At 40.7% G+C, this 22,711-nt stretch overlaps 1 protein-coding gene across 1 annotated transcript in view; it reads left to right on the top strand.

Annotated features, from left to right (window-relative positions):
• The window catches only part of WNK2 (WNK lysine deficient protein kinase 2), a 356,194-nt gene that overhangs the window by 263,395 nt on the left and 70,088 nt on the right, over positions 1–22,711 (top strand). Inside the window, 7 exon segments of the mRNA XM_073592324.1 lie at positions 11,481–11,768; positions 11,886–11,935; positions 14,398–14,563; positions 14,646–14,762; positions 16,501–16,671; positions 21,193–21,238; positions 21,327–21,452. Of these exon segments, the coding sequence (XP_073448425.1) occupies positions 11,481–11,768; positions 11,886–11,935; positions 14,398–14,563; positions 14,646–14,762; positions 16,501–16,671; positions 21,193–21,238; positions 21,327–21,452 (964 nt within the window).

Genomic DNA, 22,711 nt, shown 5'->3' on the forward strand with positions numbered 1-22,711 from the left:
GGGATGTTATAATGATCCATAAGGATCATGTGCCCGCCAGTGGCTGAAGGCGGGCGGACACTCATAAAGGATAGTGCCGCCCTTGGGTGTCCATACAGCCAAGGCGGCATAAAGAGCAACCATCCACCCTCAAGGGGGGCTGGCCAAGCACACCCCCGTGACATATCTAGCGGCAGAAAGAAAAGGGAATAGAGGAAAGGGGGAGCCCAAGGGCGGCCGAGGGGAAAACCAAGGAGGGGGGAGGAGAGGCTAAACGCTAGCCCACCGCAATGGGGGGGAGGAATGGGCGGGACATGAGCGGGGACAAGTGACCGTGGGTCGCCCACACACCAATTGGGAGACACAGGGCCAGGTCCCCGCAGAGGTCCCACATGAGGACATGTCTAGCAGCCAAACAGAGATGGCAATTAAACATAAATATGGAAATTACAGCCTAACTTAAGCTAATACAAGGTAATGTACATGTAAATTTAATCAGAACAAACAACAATAAGATATTAACAATTATGAAAAATAATTACATTCAAATTTGTTCTATACTGAATAGATAAGGATAAATTAATCCGCGGATACAAGGGGCGACTTGGAAGTGGGAGGGGGGATGGGAGGCCCAAACAAAGGAATTATAATGTGCTAACAAAAAATAATAATAGTAATAGAGCCACAATTACAGAAAAGATTTGAATTTGAATTTGATGTATTCATTCAACCCTGGAAATTTGGTTGCTTCCAGGGTATGTATCCACTTAATCTCAAGTTGAAGTAGCTTTTGATCAATGCCACCGCCCCTGGCATGTAAAGGAACATGCTCCAGGGCGGTGAACCCAATGACATGAGGATCAAAGTTATGTTGTAAGGCAATGTGTCTATTGATGGCAGTGGTTGTGGTACGTTTGTACAGTGGTTTTATGTGATCTCTGATGCGTGTATAAAACGGGCGTTTAGTCTTGTCCACATAATAACATCCGCAATGGCAAGTGGTTAGATAGACTATTCCCACAGTTTGACAGGTGATTGTGTGTTTTATACTGTGGATAGAACCATTGGGAAGCGGTATTTCTCGGGAGTCATAAAAGAACTCACATACATCACACTTTCCACATGGAAAAGTGCCCGGGGCAGTTAGAGAAGACGCTTGCAAGGGGGAGTGGTGGCTGCTTATCAAACGATCTCTTAATGAGGAGATCGTCGGTAGGTTATATCTGGATAAGGTTTAATGTATTTTTTAATAACTGTATCTGCCGTCAATAATGGCCAAAATTTATTAAGGATGTCTCTCACTTGATTATGGTGCTGGGAAAATTGTGTGATGAGACGAACAGGCTGGGAAGTTTCACGATTCTTGGTAGAAAAAATTAGTGTTTTCCTATCTAACTTTTTAACCTTATTAAAGGTTCGTATGGCTATAACCTCTATCTCTTAACCTGTGATAGAGGTCATACGAGGCTTTAAGGAAGTCCGTTTCATGTGAACAATTTCGTTTGATATGAAGGTATTGACTGAAAGGAATACTCCTTAATGGTGGTTTTGGATGTGCACTACCTGCGTGAAGAATGGTATTACCGGACGATGACTTCCGGTATATTGCCGAATAAAGATTTCCGTTAGAGTCCAAGTGAATTTCTAAATCTAAGAATGTAATTTTTGTTTGGCTACACTCCATAGTGAATTTCAAATTGTAGGGGTTAATGGCCAGTAAATCCACAAACTGGGACAACTCCTCCCGGGTGCCAGACCAGAAGAAAAGCACATCGTCTATGTATCTGTGCCAGGATACCACATGGCACAGTAGCTGGGCTAGATCAGGGTTCGCAAAAAGTTCCCTTTCCCACCCCCCCAGGTACAGGTTGGCATAAGAGGGGGCACACTTGGTCCCCATAGCCACTACCTGTACCCGGAGGAAGTGGGAAGACCCAAACATAAAATGGTTTTGTGTGAGAATGAATTGCAGGAGTTTGATCACAAATTGACCATAAGCTTCAAATTTTGGACCTCTTTCTTGCAGAAGTTTAGTGACAACCTCAATACCTTTGTTGTGAGGAATGGCGTTATAAAGGCTCTCTACATCTAGAGCAACTAGCCATGCATTGTGGGGTAGATGCAAGTCTTCAAGAATGCGAAGGAGATGTATCGTGTCTTTGACGTAAGACAGTAGCGATGGCACCCGAACACAATGGGGCGGCCGGGTGGAGATTTTAAAGATTTATGCAATTTTGGTAGTGCAACTTTGATCCTCATGTCATTGGGTTCACTGCCCTGGAGCATGTTCCTTTACATGCCAGGGGTGGTGGCATTGATCAAAAGCTACTTCAACTTGAGACTAAGTGGATACATACCCTGGAAGCCACCAAATTTCCAGGGTTGAATGAATACATCAGTTTCAAATCTTTTCTGTAATTGTGGCTCTATTACTATTATTATTTTTTGTTAGCACATTATAATTCCTTTGTTTGGCCCTCCCATCTCCCCTCCCACTTCCAAGTCGCACCTTGTATCCGCGGATTAATTTATCCTTATCTATTCAGTATAGAACAAATTTGAATGTAATTATTTTTCATAATTGTTAATATCTTGTTTGTTCTGATTAAATTTACATGTACATTACCTTGTATTAGCTTAAGTTAGGCTGTAATTTCCATATTTATGTTTAATTGCTATCTCTGTTCGGCTGCTAGACATGTCCTCATGTGGGACCTCTGCAGGGACCTGGCCCTGTGTCTCCCAATTGGTGTGTGAGTGACCCACGGTCACTTGTCCCCGCTCATGTCCCGCCCATTCCTCCCCCTATTGCGGTGGGCTAGCGTTTAGCCTCTCCTTCCCCCTCCTTGGTTTTCCCCTCGGCCGCCCTTGGGCTCCCCCTTTCCTCTATTCCCTTTTCTTTCTGCCGCTAGATATGTCACGGGGGTGTGCTTGGCCAGCCCCCTTTGAGAGTGGATGGTTGCTCTTTATGCCGCCTTGGCCGCATGGACACCCAAGGGCGGCACTATCCTTTATTAGTGTCCGCCCTTCGCGTCCTTTACATCATGTGACGCGACAGACTACCCCGCATAGCTCCCTGGGTCTTGTAGGCCCATGGTAGCCATTGACGGGCGCATGAGCAGTGATGCTCTCTGTCCGCTCACGCGCATGGTGACGTCAGACGCCACTCGTGTGTGGGGGATATTAAAGGCCGGCTCTCCCGGCCATCCCACTACCGGTTGCTTAGGGTTCCCAAACTTGCTGTCTCGTGTAAGCTGGTAAGCCTGTACTTTATCCCTGTACTGTGCGCTGTTGCTCTTCTTGTCATTTAGGTCTTGGACATCAGGTCTAACTCCATACCTCTCTTTATAGTGCAGTCCAACTGTGCTATACCACCTAGACTGACTGCATCTTCACAGTCCTAGGCTATTCCCAATTAGTCTTATTGGACTCATTGGTGAGTTTGTTCTTCCTTTTTACTTTTGTAACTATGTAGGCATAGCTGGATGTTACATATGGCCCCATTTCTTATCCTCAGCATATATCTTTTGGCCAATGGTAACCATTCTATTTTCTTATACGTCCTTATTTTTTCCTTCCAGTCACTATTTCATCAATAATTCTTTTCAACAACAATATCAGCCTTACCTGTTCCTTGTTGTTTTTACTAGATATAAATCGTGAGTATTTTTGAGGCTTTGTTAGCCCAATTTCACAGTGGCTGGACACAAATTTTTGGGTGTCCACCCAATTCATGTTATATATTTATATAATGTTCCTCTATTCTGCCAGGCCCCCTTTTTTCGCCCCCTGCAGCCACCTACTTGCGACATCGAGCTCTGCGTTCACCCTGGGGAGCTACACATGTTCACCCTTCTGTGACCTACTGGTAGGTAATTACCATCTTTGGGATTGAGGTTCTTGGGGTTACCCTCTGGGTGGGGGGGTGTCCCTCTGGTGGGTGGTGGGTGGGGCGAGTGTTCGCCCAGGCGGCTCTGTGTGTGGGGGAACTTTTTGGCCATGTCCGGCAGCCTTCCAATTTGTATTTATGTGGTAACCCATTTTTCATATTTATTTTAATTTCATTGGTTTCTGTCTGAGATATATATTGCTGTAGTCTCTCTGACTGACTATTTATTTATTTCTCTATTTAGAATTCAGGAAACCAATACAGGTATAACCAACCGTTCCTGAGGAAGCCAATGTTGGCGAAACATGTAGGACTCTCATACCTGCCAACAAGACCTGCCGCCACGCTACTGGCTGGTTCTTGATACACTGTTGCATACGTTGGTTCAGTTTTCTTCCTTTAGAGTTTGTCCACACCCTTGTTGAATATATTTATCGTATACTCTTTTTAACTCGTTTGTTAATAAAATATTGTATTTTTTTATAGTTGTGTCAGTATACAGTATTCTAACTATCTCTTTGGACACCGCTATAATCCCCTTTCTCTTCCCTTTCTAGCAAATTAGTATTTTCAATGGTCTTTATTCAATAGGGGTACACTAAAAAGTTACGTGGCTTGAGTTATCGTTCACAATTTCCATAACACGGGGTTCCAGGCTTTACTCTTTCATAATTCATAATTTCATAAAACCGAGTGCTCTTGTAACGTAGATTTAGTATCATCCCCAGGTGAAAATCCTTCCTTGGTCTTGTGAAAGCCCCTCTCGCACAGACTTTCCATTGTTCTTCTTGTGGTAATAGAGTCCCCCTTTTAGCTTATGTTGCTGGCCTTTTATTTAGAAATTTTGGGTAGCCATTCCTACCTCTTCCTCTCTACATCAGTTTCTATGAGAGAAGCATTGTCTAAAGCCAGTCATACATGGATCGAATTTCAGTCCATTTATGGGCATCCTGGTTGCACACAAGTCGATCCAGCTATTGACTTGTGTACAACCGGCCTGTCAGGTTTTTCCCGAGCAATTAGTGTTGCCGGCTATAAACCAGCAACACTAATCATTGTGTTATGCTCTCAGGGAAGGCTCCTTGTGCCCCCCCCCCTTCGGCAGAACACAATAGCGCAGTGGGAAGGTTTCCCCCGTTTAAACTGACGTGTTGATGGGGAAATCAAGCAATTTAGCACTGTAGTATCACAAATGCCATAGATCAAACAAACTATTGTTGACTCTTATTGATGTGGTGGGTGCATTGTTTGACTAGGACTCCTCTAAAACAGTGGGAGCAGCTAAAAATGTATATATGGCCCATTGAATTGTTTACATTTTCCCAATATACAACAATATCTATTTTCGCATTGTATTAGAGGACAGTATGTGCAAACATTGTTCCAGTGGAATTTGTTTGAGAAATGTTCACACAAGAACAGCGGATGTTTACTCTAAAAGCATCAGATTTTTATTTGTCAAGGTGATCAGTAGATCTACAGATCTGCAGCTAAAGTTATGAGCAAAGCTTGATCTTTTCTGTTGGTAATTGAGGCATTCCGGTAATTAACTTATGCTTTTTATTCATTGTTTGCTCAGTTTGAATTGCCAAGGTTTGTGACAGGTTTAATAAAGTCAGTTGCTTTAATAACCTATTACTTTATATTTTTTATATATAAAAGGCAAAAGGATGTCAGACTGGCCATATCTGATGCTCTATAAAATACAAGCAGTTTATCCATTTAAATTATTTTTTTTAACCACTTGCCGACCGGCTCGCGTCTATATACGTCGGCAAAGTGGCACGGGTGTGCAAAATGACGTACCCATACGTCACCCCGTCATCGGCGGCTAGCGGGCATGCGCACTCCTGCTGTGGGAGCGTGCCCGCAGGTCCTGCGGACTCTGTCTGCCGGTGGCCAGAGATCGTGACAAGGAGAGGCAGAACGGGGAGTTGCCTATGTAAACAAGACATTTCCCTGTTCTGCCTAGCAACATGACAGGGATCTACTGCTCCCAGTGATTGGGAGCAGTGATCTCTGTCATGTTCTAGCGAGCCCACCCCCCCTACAGTTAGAACACACTGAGGGAACACACTTAACCCCTTGATTGCCCCCTAGTGTTTTAACCCCTTCCCTGCCAGTGACAGTTACACAGTAATCAGTGCATTTTTATAGCACTGATTGCTGTATAAATGCCAATGGTCCCAAAATGGTGTTAAGTGTCCGATCTGTTCGCAGATCGCCGCCATTACTGATTAAAAAAATGGATAATAAAAATGCCATAAAATCCATCCCCTATTTTGTAAACGCAATAACTTTTGCGCAAACCAATCAATATATGCTAATTGCGATTGTGTTTTTTTTTTTTTTTTTTTTTTTTTTACCAAAAATATGTAGAAGTATACATATTGGCCTAAACTAAGGAAGATATATATATATATATATATATATATATATATATATATATATATATAAAATATTTTGGGGATATTTATTATAATAAAAAGTAGAAAAAAAATATTTTTTTTTTCAAAATTGACGCTCTTTTTTTGTTTATAGCGCAAAAAATAAAAACCGCTGAGGTGGTCAAATACCACCAAAAGAAAGTTCTATTTGTGGGGAGAAAAGGACGTCAATTTTGTTTGGGTACAGCGTCGCATGACTGCGCAATTGTCAGTTAAAGCGACGCAGTGCTTTATCGCAAAAAAGCTTGGTCAGGAAGGGGGTAAATCCTTCCGGGGCTGAAGTGGGGTAAAGGGTAAATTTATTCCTATTTCAAATAAATAAAAAAATTACAATATCTAAAACACATCTGTTACAGGGAATGACATCCATGAAATTGGTAAACGGTAGCATACAAATACCAAAGGATTAGAGTCGATGTATCAGTACATATATTACTAGCATCCTGTGTATTCAACTACGTTTAATTCCAACCTCCTGTATCTCCAGGGGAATACCCCAGGAAGAAACATAAGAGAACAAACTGAGCTCAACTTTATAGATTAATGTAGTAATTCACCTTTTGAAAGCACAATAATAAAACAAATACCATTGTCATGCATAAATATTTATTTTGCTGATTAGTATATAATCAATTCAGGGATCCATCTTTACCACATTTACACCTCTATCTCTCCGGACACCGATTTAATCCAACCAGCCCATATTTTGTTAAACTTTTCAGGGCAACCCCTGAAGTTGTAGGTTAGTTTATATTTCGGTAAAGCTCCATTAATCTGCTGCTCCCAGAAGAGGAGGGATGGAGGCCTTGGATATTTCCATTTCAGAACTAATGCTTTTAAAAAAAGACTATTCTTAAAGTTTTTTTAAAAGAGGACAATTCCTCCTCCCCAAATTTTCCTCTAGGAATTTCGTAATTGCTGCCCAAAATTTCCCCACATGAGGGAAGAGCCATACCATATGAAAATAATCTCCTACCGCAGCCAGAACATTCTGGTGTTTTCACCCTGTCCATCTTATGAAGGCATGCGGGTGTTCTAATACACACGGTGGAGATAATTTAAACTGGATAATTTTATCCCTGGCTGAAATCACCGAAGGCAACAGCAATTCAGCGACTTCAGACCAAGATTCCTCTGTAAGGGAGGGGATATCAGATCTCCACTGAGCCTCCACCCTCTCCATCCTAGGGGAGGAAGAGGTTAACAGGGCAAAATAATATCTTGAGATAAGTTTTGAATGATCATCCTCGACTAGCAATTTCTCCGGCCCAGAATGGGAAAGCCGAACCTCCCGCAGACCAAATTGGGCTGCCATGGCATGGCGTCGTTGTAGATATCGGAAAAAAATAGGCATTGGGGAACTTATATTTAATTTGGAGATCCCTGAAAGTTCTAAAAGTTTGGTTCGTAAACAATTGACAAGCATACTTAATACCATACTGAGCCCAACACGCCCTATCAGGGAATTTTTTTAGCTTGTTAGCTGGGGGTTGTACCATAAGGGAGCATAAGGGAGCATTAAGAGAAGTAGTCAAAGGACTGCCCTCCATCCTTCTATTACAGATAAGAAAGATTCTATATGAAAGTGCTTCAAACAAGTTGATCGAGCAGCCTGAGTCTCCACCGAAGCTATACTCATCTGGGGAAAAAAATACCAATGGATATGCGTCAATTGAGTGGCCAAGTAATAGCACTACGTTTGAAAGAGCCAGCCCACCGGCTTGAACCGGTAAAAACAATGTGTCAAGGGACACTCTAGGCAGTTTAGTACCCCAGAGGAATGAGGTGAGCAATGTGTTAATTTCCGTGAATAGTTTTTTTGGGACATAAATCGGTGCATGCCAAAATATATAGAGAAACCTAGGGAGATATATCATCTTAAACATGTTGATCCGGCCCAGGAGGTTGAGGGGCAGCTTAAACCAAGTCTGCAAGTTATCCTTCAGAGGTACCGTACCATAAGAGCATTTGTTTTTAATACAGTGTTCGCTGGTAGCTGGACCTCAATCCCAAGGTACTGGAACCTAGAAACTGTTTTCAGAGGGACATCCAGAGGCAGGCTCAGGGAATATTCTGGACAAATGGGGAAGATCAATGATTTTTCCCAATTAACTTTAAACCCCGAGTACCCCTCAAAATTGAATTTACTCAAAGCTGTAGCCAAAGAACCCTCCGCCTCTGCCAGATATAGAAGCATATCATCGGCATGCAAAGAGGTCTTTTCCTCTTTCCAGCAACATTTCACCTCCCCATCCTCCCTCAACTGTGCCGCCAATGGCTCTATAGCGAGGGCAAAAACGGGGGCGACAATGGTCACCCCTGCCGAGTGTCCCTAGATATTTCAAAGGTATTTGTAACAGTATTATTAACCCAAGCTATAAATTTGGGACCGAAGCCCAATCCATTTAAACATTTAAATGATGAGAAAGATGTAAGCAATGTACATTTATGCCACTGATCCAAAAGTAAGACCTTCTCAGTCTTTTTATACTAATAATTTTATAATTGCTAGGAAAGTTCTTTCCATCAGAGATTGTGTTGTCCATCATTACAGAGATGCCAGCTTGCTGCCTTTGTACAAGCTCCCCTGAGCTGTCCTAGAACAGTGGTAGTAGTAAATCATTGCGCTATGGGATGTTTTCTTCATTTCAAGAAAATAGAGCACATAATGAAATAGATAAGTTCTGCACGTACAAAAGGATTCATCTTGGATATTAAACTTCAGTAAACTGTAAAGATGCTGAGCTTTAACTAGGATACTGAAGGTGCACAACAAAAGTAACACATACCAACATCTAATATTTTGGATTAGTTCAGAAAATGTAATAATGGAAGGATTCAATCCAACGACTGGCAAATCTGCCTAGTAATCTACGGTCAAAGTTTTGTTAGAGGTGAACGTTTTTGTTTAATAATTTGGAACCTACAACATCTCATTTTTGAACCTCATTCTAGCAAACATATATTTTATTTAAAAACGATCAATATCATTTTTGTTCTGTTCCCGATTTAGTACTTTGTCCCATGTTGCCAAGTGCTTTCTAAGCATAGTTACAAGGTCCGACCTGCCCCCCTTCCCTTTTGCCGTGGCCAAACTGACAAAGAGACAGCAGATTCATATATGCAACTTATAAGCACTCTCCACAAACCAGCAGTGGCAAGAAGAATGCAGAGGGAATGGGAACATGCCAGGCTCTGCATTCCTCTTGCTGTTACTTGTCTGTGGAAAGCGTTCACTGCTGAGACAAGCTGCATATGAGTCAGCTGTCTCCTTCAAAGCTGTTGTCGGATTGGTCGAGGCAAGATAGTGTAGTGTTAGAAAGCACTTAGCAACATGGGAAAAAGTTCTAGATGTACTTTGTCCCAAAGGGGACAGAACTGTGTAACAAAAGTTATGATAGATTTTTATTTGTCTGCACCAATAAGGCATTTTATTGTTTCAAATTATGTTTAGCTTTCTACAGTGTTGAAATGAAATGTACTACTACTTTAACATTTTGCAATTCCTAATTACAAGGCTCATGTCAAGAAGCATTTTCAGTTTTTATTTAAAAAAAAAAAAAGATGACTATGCTTTGATTCTGAGAGCATGCAATCTTTTTTTCCTACCCTACTCTTTATTTCCATTTTTACATCAACATTTGGTATTTTATCTGTTTAATAATGTGCTCTGAAATATGATTTATTAGCAATTCTCTTTTCTCCTTTCAACTGCTGTATATATTTTTTTTTTACCTGGGATATGATAAAAACTCCTTTCTGTAGTTTGTAGAATCTGCTAATAGAGGGCACACACAGTCAAATATTACTTAATCTGTCAGGTTGACAGAATTTAACAAAACTGTGTAGCACGAGAATCTACAAATTGGCCCTTACTCTACAGAGTTGTTTGGTAGATAGTTTTGGTTGAACAAGATGTGTAAAGACAAAAGTTTCTGTGTGGATGATGGTGGAACAATGCAAGCTTGTCCTGACTGCCCTCAGGTGCTCAAGATTGCCAGTGGACCCGTGTCACAAGTCTTGCTTGAATGTTGTTTTTTTTATTTTTTTATAGTGTGGGCACAGGGGAGGAAGAAAGACATAGTTAATGCAGACAAACTCTCCCAGAGAAGCTTTTTACACAAAAATATGGTAGCTTTCTGGACGGGTTATCTAATTGGTTGTTTTTCAGCTGCTTGTTCTTAGAAACTATGCAAATAAGAATGTCACCATGGGTAGGTCAAATGTTATTCCAGGGCAACAGAAATAAACAGCCCTGCTCGAATATAGGGGTTGATTTACCAAAACTGGAGAGTGCAAAATCGGGTGCAGCTCTGCATAGAAACCAATCGGCTTCCAGTTTGTTTTGTCAAAGCAAAATTGAACAAGCTGAAGTGAGAAGCTGATTGGCTACCATGCACAGCTGCACCAGATTTTGCACTCTCCGGTTTTAGTAAATCAACCCCATAAAATTTTAAGTTCAAGAACACAGATGTTGGGTACAAAGAGGTTTTGGGGGGACATAAAACAAATGATTGAAGGAACCTGTGGGTGAACACTTTTTCTAACTCTTCCTTGTCGGCTGGTGTTCCTTTTGAGAATGTTTTTAATGTGAATCAGTTTTAGTATACACTTTATGGTCAAAAGTATGTAGACCCCTTTCTAAATTGAGTTCAACATACAAAGACATTGTAGACCATTGTGCTTTTCTAACTCTAAGCCAAAAGTTTGAGGAAGGCCCTTTTCTGTTCCAGCCTAACTGTGCCCCTGTGCACAAAACGGTCCCAAAAAGATATAATAAGGTTAGTTTTGGTGTAGAGGAACTTGATTGGCTTGAGCTCTAACCTCCCCTCTGCTTAACACTTTTTTTAATCAACTGGAACAACTCCTCCAACATCAAACAGGTTTTACAAATGCTTTATTGGCTGCATGGGAGCAAATCTGCCCCAACACTCCAAAACGTTGTGGAAAGCCTTTTCAAAAGAGTGAAGGCTGTTAAATTTGCAAGAGAAGAGGGAATGGAATCCCAAATAATTCCCATGGTATTAGAATGGGATGCCCAACAAGTTCCAGATGTGAAGATGGGGTGTTCACAAACAGTTGGCTATGTGTATTTTTCTCATATATATTTATGGGGTTGAACTGGATTGTTGAAATAACCACTTTTCATCAATCATGTTGTACAGGTCATTGGTCTTTCCCAGTATAAAGTGGACTTAACTACCCCCGTAGGAGTGTTGCCAGTTGCAATGATGTCACCACCAGTGCACTTTCCCTCAGAAATTTCCCAAGCATTGCAAGGACAAGATTACCTTGCCCAACCTTCTCTACCACTTACCATGCCACATACTGAGGCTGTCTTGGCTGAGAATCAGAGTATGTCCTTTCCAAGTACTGGCATTTCCCAGCCTCCTGAGTTGCATAATCTCACTCAGTGCCAAGCGACACAGTCATTTGCAGAATCTGCTCATGAGGTAGATTTTTATATTTCTTTTACTCAGGCTGGCCTCAAAGTTTAAATATTTGTAATGTCTCTGCTGATGTAAGAAGTATTTTTTTTTAAACTAATTTTTTATCATTTCATGTTTTAGGAACAGCACAATCAAGAAAATCTGCCAAGTTCAAATCAAAGCTTTGATAAGTGAGTTATTTCTGTCCATCTGCAATGTTATTGTAGGCACTAGCTGTATTGTTTATCAGTGAGATTAAAGTAGAAATTTCTAGAAGTATGACGTTTTACATGAACATTTTGTTTTATAATTGAAGTACTACTAATTCTGAATTCTCCTCCATTTTCTGGTAGGACTCTTGAGTAAAGTTGCGCCCAGACTATGGCCAGTATACTTGCCGACATCAGACCTAGGGTTCTTAGCACCTCCCTTCTGGAGCATGACAGGGTTTTTTATCAAGCCCCCCACTGATGAAGCTAGTTTTGCCACTTTGTCCTTTGGCAAGAAGAGCTTCTGTAGTCTGGTGTCCACTATGTAGCCTAGGAAGGTCTTGACCTGTTCTGGTTTGAGGGAGGATTTTTCCATGCTGACTATCCAATCCAGGTTTTCCAGAACCGACATTACCTTGTTGGTATCTGATCTGACCTGGGTGACTGATGGTCTGGAGATCAGTTAGGTCGTCCAGGTACACAATCAGATATACCCTGGAGATGCAGAAAGGCTACTGCTTCTGCTAGGATTTTTGTAAAAATCCTTGGGCTGGCTGTTAACCCAAATGGGAGGGTTCTGAACTACCAGTGAAAAATCTCCCCTCCGATGACTACTGCGAACCTCAAGAATGCCTGATGATCCACATGAATTGGCACATGCAGGTAGGCATCCTTAAGGTCCAGTGTCATCATGAAGGCCTCCTTCATGAGGTTTTTGTGTGCGGAGCAGATACTCTCCATAGTAAAGTTTTTGTATTCCAGGTACTTGTTCAGGTTTCTTAAGTTTACTATCATCCGATACTTTCCTGACGGCTTGCGAATAATGAATACATGGCAGTAGAATCCTTGGTATTGTTTTTTTTTTATACTGGCACCACCTGCTGTTCTACTAATTCCTGGATACCATCCAGAAGGGCTGATCTTTTCAGGGCATCCCTGAGGGGATGTGTAAGGGTGATCATAGAGGGGGGTTTTGCCGAAAATTCCAAGCAATAACCTTCTCGCATGATCTGGCAGATGTAAGTGCTGTCTGATATCTTTTCCCACTGAGGGACAAAGTAGGACAGCCGACCCCCCACCCTGATCTTAGCGTCACTTAGTTTAACTGGCACTGCCCTTGGGGGAGGAGAAGAATAAATTGTTCTTTTAACGTAGGTTTTCATTACTACTAAACTTTCATATCTCCTGTCCCTCCCAGGTTTAGACATCCCTGAAATTTTTTTGAATATTATGAATACTGACGGTGTCTGACTTGGTCTCTGCCAAGCTCTCCTTTAGAAGTCTTGATCACCTAAACAAGCGGTTCAGAGGTTGCACAACAGTAGATGTCCTGCAGATAAAGTGGACATGGCTGCGACCTTCTGAACAAAAATTTTCGCGCTCATGAAATCCCGGTTTACAATTCATTTATTAAGACTCTTGGGTAGCTTTGTTACATAGTGGGGTTGATTTACTAAAAGTGGAGCATGCAAAATCTGGTGCAGCTCTGCATAGAAACCAATCAGCTTCCAGGTTTTTTGTCAAAGCTTAATTGAATAAAATGAAGTTAGAAGCTGATTGGCTACCATTCACAGCAGCATCAGATTTTGCACTCTCCAGTTTTAGTAAATCAACCTCAGTGACTTTATCCTGCTATCGAAGCCTCGTGCACTGCTTGCAACCAAAAAGAAATATTGAGAAACTAACAAGCATACTTCTTGATCTTTAGGCTGGGTTCGCATAACATATGAATGTGACCAGCTCTCAATGGAGCTGGTTCACACATGTCTGGTGCAGTTTTGAAAAGGGTCCTGTGCGTTTTAGGGTCTGGGTTCAGGTGCAAATTCATGCAAAAATTTGCACCTGAACTGGTGAACAGAAACACTCCGGACTGCAAACCACAGCTAAATGTGTGTGAACCCAGCCTTATTATTCCTGTAAATCTGGGAAGCACAATTTCACCATTTTCACCCATTCCTAGATAATGAACCCAACAATATGCTGTACTGGTTGTTGCCACAGAAGGAAGGTGGCGCAACCTTTATTTGTGAGTAGGACCTTAATACTCTGCTGGATAAACTAGGCTAGCCCAATGAGTCATGGACCACCCCTCTGCTTCCCCTTCCCTTTTTTTTTCAGTTTGTTTTTCTTTGAAACACAATTACACCCTAGGATTCATGAGAACAATAGCTGTTGTCACCTTCATTCACCGCCATGAACCAATTAACAATCAGTCTTTACTCTTTCCATTTCTCAGAGAGAATTTTCACAAGACATACACTGGGATGTTCAAATTTTCAAAGTATCTGTACTCTGTGTAAGTTGTGGAAAAAGACACAGAGGCCTATATCAATAAACTTAATGACTATTTGTAAATCTAAAAAATAAAACAGATCCTTATCCTTGTGTTAAATTAAAGCATTCTGAATTGAGCCTATAGTGTTAACTCCTATTTGTACTGTTAGTTACATAGGTTCTGATGCTGCCTCTGGTAGAGAAATGAGTGATGGATACGAGGGTATACCTGGCGGTAAACCTGATGGAAAACCATCCAAGAAACATCATAGGAGGTCATCGCGGACTCGCTCCCGCCAGGAAAAGACCAATAAGCCTAAACTAACAATTCTTAATGTAAGCCCAAGCTCATTTTTGGGGATTAATACTTGTATACAGATGGAATTACATCGTGATGTAACATCACCATTTTCTGCAGGTGTGCAACACTGGAGACAAGATGGTAGAATGCCAGCTGGAAACACACAACCACAAAATGGTTACTTTCAAATTTGACTTGGATGGCGATGCACCAGAGGAGATTGCTACATATATGGTAAGGCAAGTGGGGTGGGGGTGGGGGGTTGTCAAATTAATATTCATCTAGTGATTTGCATTATTTGTGAAATTTTGCATTTAGTTGCCTCCAGAGGATATGGAAGACTGGAAGGTTAGGAACAATCAGGGCCTTTTTGTGATATGTGCCTTGCAACCCATTAGCAGATTTAGTTAAAAATGAAGGAAAGAAATTCATCTGTGCTCCTCCCAGCAGTTCTCAGATCCCAGCAGGATATATGCGAAAAGCTATGTTTTATATACAAAAATGTAATATTTTAAAGCTGTAAACAATTTTTGTCAGACATGTTGCACATTGTAGTCTCCTATAGAATAGAGTGCCAAGATTGACAAGACCCACCCATCCAGCAATGTAGAAAGAGAGACATATAGATGGTTTTGCCTTCTGAAAATGAGTGCAATGGTTACTGGTGTGGAAGCATTGGTGCAAAGCTTTGAGCACACATAATTTTAGTGTCAAGGAAATCAATTATTTTCCCCATATGTATTTTACAAAGATTTGGAGCACATGTAGCTAGTTATGCTCAAATAACAGGCCATATTTACTATAAGACCGTCATATGACTCTGCCCATGGCAGTAGAGTTTACAGAGGCAGCAATAAATAACTTACAATTTTGCTCATGCTTTTTTTGCATGCACATCCTATGACAGCTTTGGTAAATTATTAGTAGAACCGTGCTACATAGAGTAACAGGACTCTATAAAACAATTTTCATATAACCATTCTTTCATTGAGAGCTTTGTATGTAAAGCACTCTACTGTAGATATGCCACTCTTGGCTTTAAAGCTGAACTTTAGGTAGGTATAAAAAAATACGTTCAATGATGTATTATTGAAAAACAATAATTTCTAAGCACAAGTCTATTGTAAGTCCCTTTACAGCAGAGCTCCGAGTGAGAGAGGAAAAAGCAGAACAATGAGTCAGTCAGTTGGGCTCCAGTGCTCATGTGCTACTAAAGAACACGCTGATGGGAGGAAAGAATGACTAGCTCATCAGTCTGCAGCTTCTCCTTATACAACCCAGTCACTGGCTGCAAATGTAACCTAACTGCTGCAAGAAAATAAAAAAAATCGGGTCTCTGGCTCTGCCATGCAGGGCTGTACAAGGTCACAAAGCTATGTAAATCTCAGAACCGGATGGACAGAAATACAAATCCTTTGACAGGTAAAACTGTTCCCATATATGTATTTCACCTGTTTATTTAGTGGTTCAGCTTTAGGGTTCACATTTTTAAATATATAACATGGTGAGGAATAGGGCAAATATAAAAGGGTGCATTGTTCAAATGTGCATAAGGCAGGATGATTTCTAAATACAGTGATGTCTGTTTATATCACTAGCTACAACCTGGGCTCTGTATAACCATCCATACATACCCACATAACCGTAAAGCCATCTATTATATTCTCTCTTTACATTAGCTTGTTCTGATGGCCTTTGAAGTGTCTTACAATGGGCTAATGTGGTTATTTGAAGAAGCCGCGATATGAACGAGTGCAATTAAAATTTCTTTAGCAGAATCTGTCTTCCCTTTGGGAGAACAGTTCCCCCAGCTGTAATAGGATGATGGGTTCCAAGTTTTCAGTTTTAATAAACTGAAGGTAGGGGATGCAACTGTATATTATTTGAGAGCGCTTAGCATTGCCATTCTGATATTATGCTTTGTGGATGCGGCAAGACTGTGCTGTGAATTAACATATCTATATGCTTCCAGGTGGAAAATGAATTCATACTGCAGATGGAGAAAGAGATTTTCATTGAGCAGATGAAGGATGTCATCGACAAGGCAGAGGACATGCTGAGCGAAGACACTGAAGGAGAGAGAAGCTCCGATCAAGGGGCAAGTCCTCAACAGGCTGACTCCTTCAAGGCAGAAATGAGGGAGGTACAGTACACACATCCTATTTGGGATGCTCAGTGCCTTTCCTTCTGGATTACCCAGAACACCCTGTGAAACAAGATCTGTTGCTCTAAGCAAATTGCAAATTGACTGCTGTCCACCCCCGGCTGTCAGCACCTGCTTCTCAGCTGCATAAATTACTTTTATTGCAGGGTTATTTATTCAAAGTTGGACTGCAATGGCAGGGATATGTAATGAATAACAGTGATGGTCATCTTAAATGTACACTAAAAAATCTTTTATAAGACATTTACTGTCGTAGGTAAAAAAAGCAAGACATGTATTTTTTGCCGGCCTAAAATATGGCTGCTCGACCCATCTCTCTGATGCATTATAACAGCCACAGTGTGCTTATAACTTTGTAAAAATAGGTAAATAAAACCATCTATGAGCAGGTAGAGATGATCGCTTGTTTATTGTATGACATGAGTGTTCATGTAATAATATCCCCTAGTATCCAGAACAAGCTGTCATATATATGAACCAGTGAAGATCCACATTGCTGGCAGGTTGTATTTTTTTTCATCCATTATTATGTATCCTTGGTGATAGGGCAGAGGTGATTAGAAAAAAAATATTGATGCTTCCAATTACTTAATGGGTAAATGTACTATATAGTGGATGTACACGTCAAGTAAAACTTGACCAGTGCAAGACTTCATGTGTCATTATTGCGTCTTCTGCTATTGCCTCATTTCACTGGGCATGTGAAAGGAGGCAATAACTGCAGAAAATCTATATATGAATAATTTAATATTTTTTATGAAAGTTCATATTCTCCACATATTTAAAGAGGACAAGGCATTATCATGTAATTAAAAAAATAATTAAACAATATTCTATTTAATTTAAAATTAAATATGTATTATATATTTAAATATCCATATATTGCATAGCTTACTTTTGATTTCATGTTGCTTTCATCCTGCCTGTGGAAAGACATGATTAATATGCTAAGAATTGCCAGCACTGGGTAGTCTTGTCAGTTTGGTTTTTAAAGTGCCAAAGAAACAGAGTGGGCAGTATGCTTTTTTACAACATATATCAAGGGTAATGTCCTTACACATTTCTTGCTTCACAAAGCTGAATGCATGTTTTGCTTGGTGTCTTTTTTAAAGGTTCTTTCAGTAAAACCCAAGGAAGCTTAGACCTCTGTAGTGTATTAATACTTTTACTAAAAAGAAAAGCTGCACGTATAACTGCAGAAAACACAATTCATAGCGTGCAAAGTATAACAAAATATGCCTATAAAATGCACAAGCTGACTATCTTCCTAGCAAATAAGCATGTACAATATGTATGCAATAAGTATACTAAACAGCTACTCAACTTGGGCTTTCCATTGATGGAGTCCATCGGCTTTCTCCAAAGCCCTCAGATCAGCTCTTGCCTCTGTCTTCAAGAACAACTCTGTCCTTTGTCTGCCCACATGCTTGTTCAAAAGTCCTAATCCCCTCGCCCATACTTCCTGTACATTATATCCTTTAACCTGACTTAAATTAGTCCGACTGGTTAATTTGCAAATCAGTGGCAGAGGCTTGGCTTCTAAAACAGCACATGGGGGGTTATTTACGAAAGACAAATCCACTTAGCACTACAAGTGCAAAGTGCACTTGAAATTGCACTGAAAGTGCACTTGGAAGTGCAGTCGCTGTAGATCCGAGGGGGACATGCAAGGAAAATAAAAAACAGCATTTTAGCTTGCACACGATTGGATAATAAAATCAGCAGAACTTCCCCTCACTTCAGATCTACCCCTCAGATTTACAGCGACTGCACTTCCAAGTGCACTTTGCACTTGTAGTTTGCACTTGTAGTGCAAAGTGGATTTTCCTTTCGTAAATAACCCCCATGGTCTTAAAATGTAACAATTAACAAAAATCTTTGCTATTCAATCACCCAAAAATATCCATAACATCATGTCATGTAGATTAAGTTAATACATTTTAGAAGTCCTGTGTTAAATAACCAAAGATAACTAATCCAATTTCTCTCTGCATAGCTTGTATGCAATTGTCTGCATGAGTTGTCTATTTTGGCAGTTGTTGACTATTGAGATAGTCACACGTTTCTCTAAACTTGGTGCATTTATCACAGTATTTGAAAAAGCTAGCGGAAAAGTATATTACAGAGTGATAATCTATATATCAGACATTACAAGACAATTGTATCTTTGGTATATGTCGTTTAAGGCATGCCCCCACTCCTCTGAGTGCAGCCCACCTAAAAGAATTTCCTTCATCCTCGATCCAGCAAAGCTACACAGCCTTGCTTCAGATAGAGACCACTCAAGGTCTCCATTCCGTGCAAGTGCACTGAAGCCCCATTCATTCCAATCACCAGCAATCCTGCAGCGTATGGGTCCGGGGCTGCAGCCGCCGCACACATGTACAAGAGGACCTGGAGGCGTCTCTTTCTGAAGCAAGGCTGTGCGTCTCAAAGTATCGCCACACAGTAAAGATCACTGGATCGAGGAAGGAGGTTAACTATTTATGTACACTGAGAACCAAACTGCTAGTAGGATAATGGTGAACATTTTCTCTACAGTTGTTTCTGGGTGAACTGGCACAAAGTGGGCAAGCTGTCTTTCTGCTTTTTATCATTGGCACATCTTGTGTGGGTATGACATTTGATCCCACTATTGTGTTTCTAAGGCTAGCCAGACAATGGAGATGTGGGGAATTATAGGGCTGGAAGTACAGATCATCTGAAAAAACATAATTGATCAAGGAGACCCAGGAAAGTTAAAAAAACTGTGTTCAATGGAAGTGAGAAGCTTCTTTCACCAAGGGTATTCACCACGTGCAGGGGGGATCCCCCCAATGAAATTGCACTCACCAGAAATACAGTATTGATAAGCCTTAATGATGTTAATGGTTAATGGCTTTCCTTCTCCTTCTTCCCACCACCAGGTGTCAGTGCCAGTCTCAGTTGATACCGCATAACTGTAAAATGGAGTCCAGGTTTGACTTGAACGCCCCTCGTAAATTCAACCTTATCTGAGAAACTGGAACTGATGCAGTCTAGCGAATGCAGTTTTCTGAATCAGCGCCTCATATAACCCCCAAAACAAGCTAGCAGTCACTGCTCCAACTCCACCTTCCTCCACTCTCCTGGAGGAAGGTGGAGTTGGAGCAGTGACTGCTAGCTTGTTTTGGGGGTTATATGAGGCGCTGATTCAGAAAACTGCATTCGCTAGACTGCATCAGTTCCAGTTTCTCAGATAAGGTTGAATTTACGAGGGGCGTTCAAGTCAAACCTGAACTCCATTTTACAGTTATGCGGTATCAACTGAGACTGGCACTGACACCTGGTGGTTGGAAGAAGGAGAAGGAAAGCCATTAAGCATTAACATCATTAAGGCTTATCAATACTGTATTTCTGGTGAGTGCAATTTCATTGGGGGGATCCCCCCTGCACATGGTGAATACCCTTGGTGAAAGAAGCTTCTCACTTCCATTGAACACAGTTTTTTTTAACTTTCCTGGGTCTCCTTGATCAATTATGTTTTTTCATGTGTCTGGACCGGTTTGGCACACAGCGCTGCTGCAATAAGAGAATAGAGACTTTTTGTGTCTATAATTTTATTGCTTATATATACACGTTGATTTTATCTAAGCAGCTGCTTTATACTACATTAGACATCTCAGTGAACCTTGACGCAGAGAAGTGCGAGATAGAGGCGGCTACATTTCCACTTTTTGGGACAAGTACAGATCATCACTGGTTATAACAAATGCATGGGGTGTCCTAACTATATGACTATGTAGTGCAATTGGCACCAGAGATTCACTGCTTTTAGTAATGCATATTCAGAACTGGCCAGACATACCTCCTTCACATCTCTGCAATAAAAATTTGTGTTGAAGTTGCGCATGATGAGGGTGTGACTGTCTCATTTATACCAGCATAGTGCACTTTAGTGTGGTGGTGAGTATGGGACTATAGAAAAAACATGAGACATCAACTGGGCTTAAATTCTGACCTCCCATTTTTTTTTTTTTTTAATTATGTAGCCCAGTATTTCAAAATGTATTAAACAAAAATCAACTTTGCTACAATTCACACCCCCTTCTCTGATAGTCTCCTGCAGACCATGGCTATGGCTAGAGTCCTCAAATCACTTCTTGGGGGCCCAGGCTGTTGTTGGGCTGAACTGGCTGGGTCATGCTCACTATAGTTACGCTTGCAGCCACTATGTGGCCATATACTTGCTTCTCTGGATTCTTATTTTACATTACTGAAAATGCAGCTATAGTAAAGACATCTCCTTGCTTGTCTTCGCAATGTTTGTCGGCGTTGAGCTCAGAACTTCTGCAGAGAGATCTTGTTGCTGGAGCTTGTGAGCAATAAGAAGACACTGAATGATTTTCCTTGTTTCAGCCCTTGTAAAATGAGAATACTTTTAGTGATTGTTAGCTTTTGACAATAATCAGTTTGTTTTATGAGATCGTTGTTCCCGCATTGAGTGAGACAACTTAACACTTGTTTTTAATTTTTTAAAAGGAAAATCAACATACCCCAATAAGGACACCAGTTTACCAGCAAAACGGTATGAGAGCAACATCCCATTCCTCACAGCTAGCTTTTAATTCACATTGATGTAGATAACTAAGCATCTCTGCATTTGTATTTTCTAGTCTTGCATACTGGGAAGCGTTGGTTTATCATCTGCCCAGTGATGGAGAGTCCAAGCTCTACAGATGTCTCTTCAGTAGTTACAAAGACAGAACATCAGAGTGACAGCACAGGTGCTAATGCCAAAGGTACATCTTTTTCACCCTGAAACATTTTTGCATGGAAAAACCTAGGGATACAGTCTAGCTGCCCGAGTTTTGTTTGTTTTCCGACATATTTTGTGTATAAAATTAAAACCTCTATGTGAAGTCCTGTAATTGTTAGGAATATGGTTACTTAGCCTGCTATTGTGCAGGTAGGGTTTCCAAACTCTACCTGTCAGTCTCTTTACAGTGTTATTTGGTCCCCTAATTATTTAGAAATAAATTAATTTGATCTACAGTAAGCATCATTAGGCATTTTAATCATTATTTAATATACACAGGGTTACACTTGTAGGTCTGTGTGAAAAAAAAAAAAATAGAGTAAAACCTACAGTATCAAGCTGTACGTTTTATTTAAATGAGATTTATTTAAAAAGAATGAAAGGAATTTACTGTGTTTGAAATTGTTCAAATGATAATGAGCCCTGGTTGCTTCTTTCAACAGTTGGTGCCTCTGACAGATGCAGTCTTCAGTTGTTCTGGTGTAAGATTACTGGATATTTGGCACTGTCTACTTAAGTACAGTGCCTTGAAGAAGTATTCATAACCCTTGAAATTTTCCACATTTTGTCATGTTATAGCCAAAAACGTAAATGTATTTTATTAGGATTTTATGTGATGGACCAACACAAAGTGGCACATAATTGGGAAGTGGAAGGAAAATGATAAATGGTTTTCAAAATGTTTTACAAATAAATATCTGAAAAGTGTGGGCGTGCATTTGTATTCAGCCCCATTTACTCTGATACCCCTAACTAAAATCTAGCAAAACCAATTGCCTTCAGAAGTCACCTAATTAGTAAATAGTCAACCTGTGTGTAATTTACTCCGTATAAATACAGCTGTTCTGTGAAGCCCTCAGAGGTTTGTTAGAGAACCTTAGTGAGCAAACAGCATCATGAAGGCCAAGGAACACACCAGACAGGTCAGGGATAAAGTTGTGGAGAAATTTAAAATGAGTAAGGTTATAAAAAAATATCCCAAGCTTTTAACGTCTCACGGAGCACTGTTCAACCCATCATTCGAAAATGGAAAGAGTATGGCACAACTGGAAACCTACCAAGACATTAACGTCCACCTAAACTGACAGGCCCGGGCAAGGAGAGCACTAATCAGAGAAGCAGCCAAGAGGTAACTCTGGAGGAGCTGCAGAGATCCACAGCTCAGACAGGAGAATCTGGCCACAGGACAACTAGTAGTTGTGCACTCCACAAATCTGGCCTTTATGGAAGAGTGGCAAAAAG

Source organism: Aquarana catesbeiana, linkage group LG07, assembly GCF_042186555.1.
Source record: "Aquarana catesbeiana isolate 2022-GZ linkage group LG07, ASM4218655v1, whole genome shotgun sequence".
Taxonomy (NCBI): domain Eukaryota; kingdom Metazoa; phylum Chordata; class Amphibia; order Anura; family Ranidae; genus Aquarana; species Aquarana catesbeiana.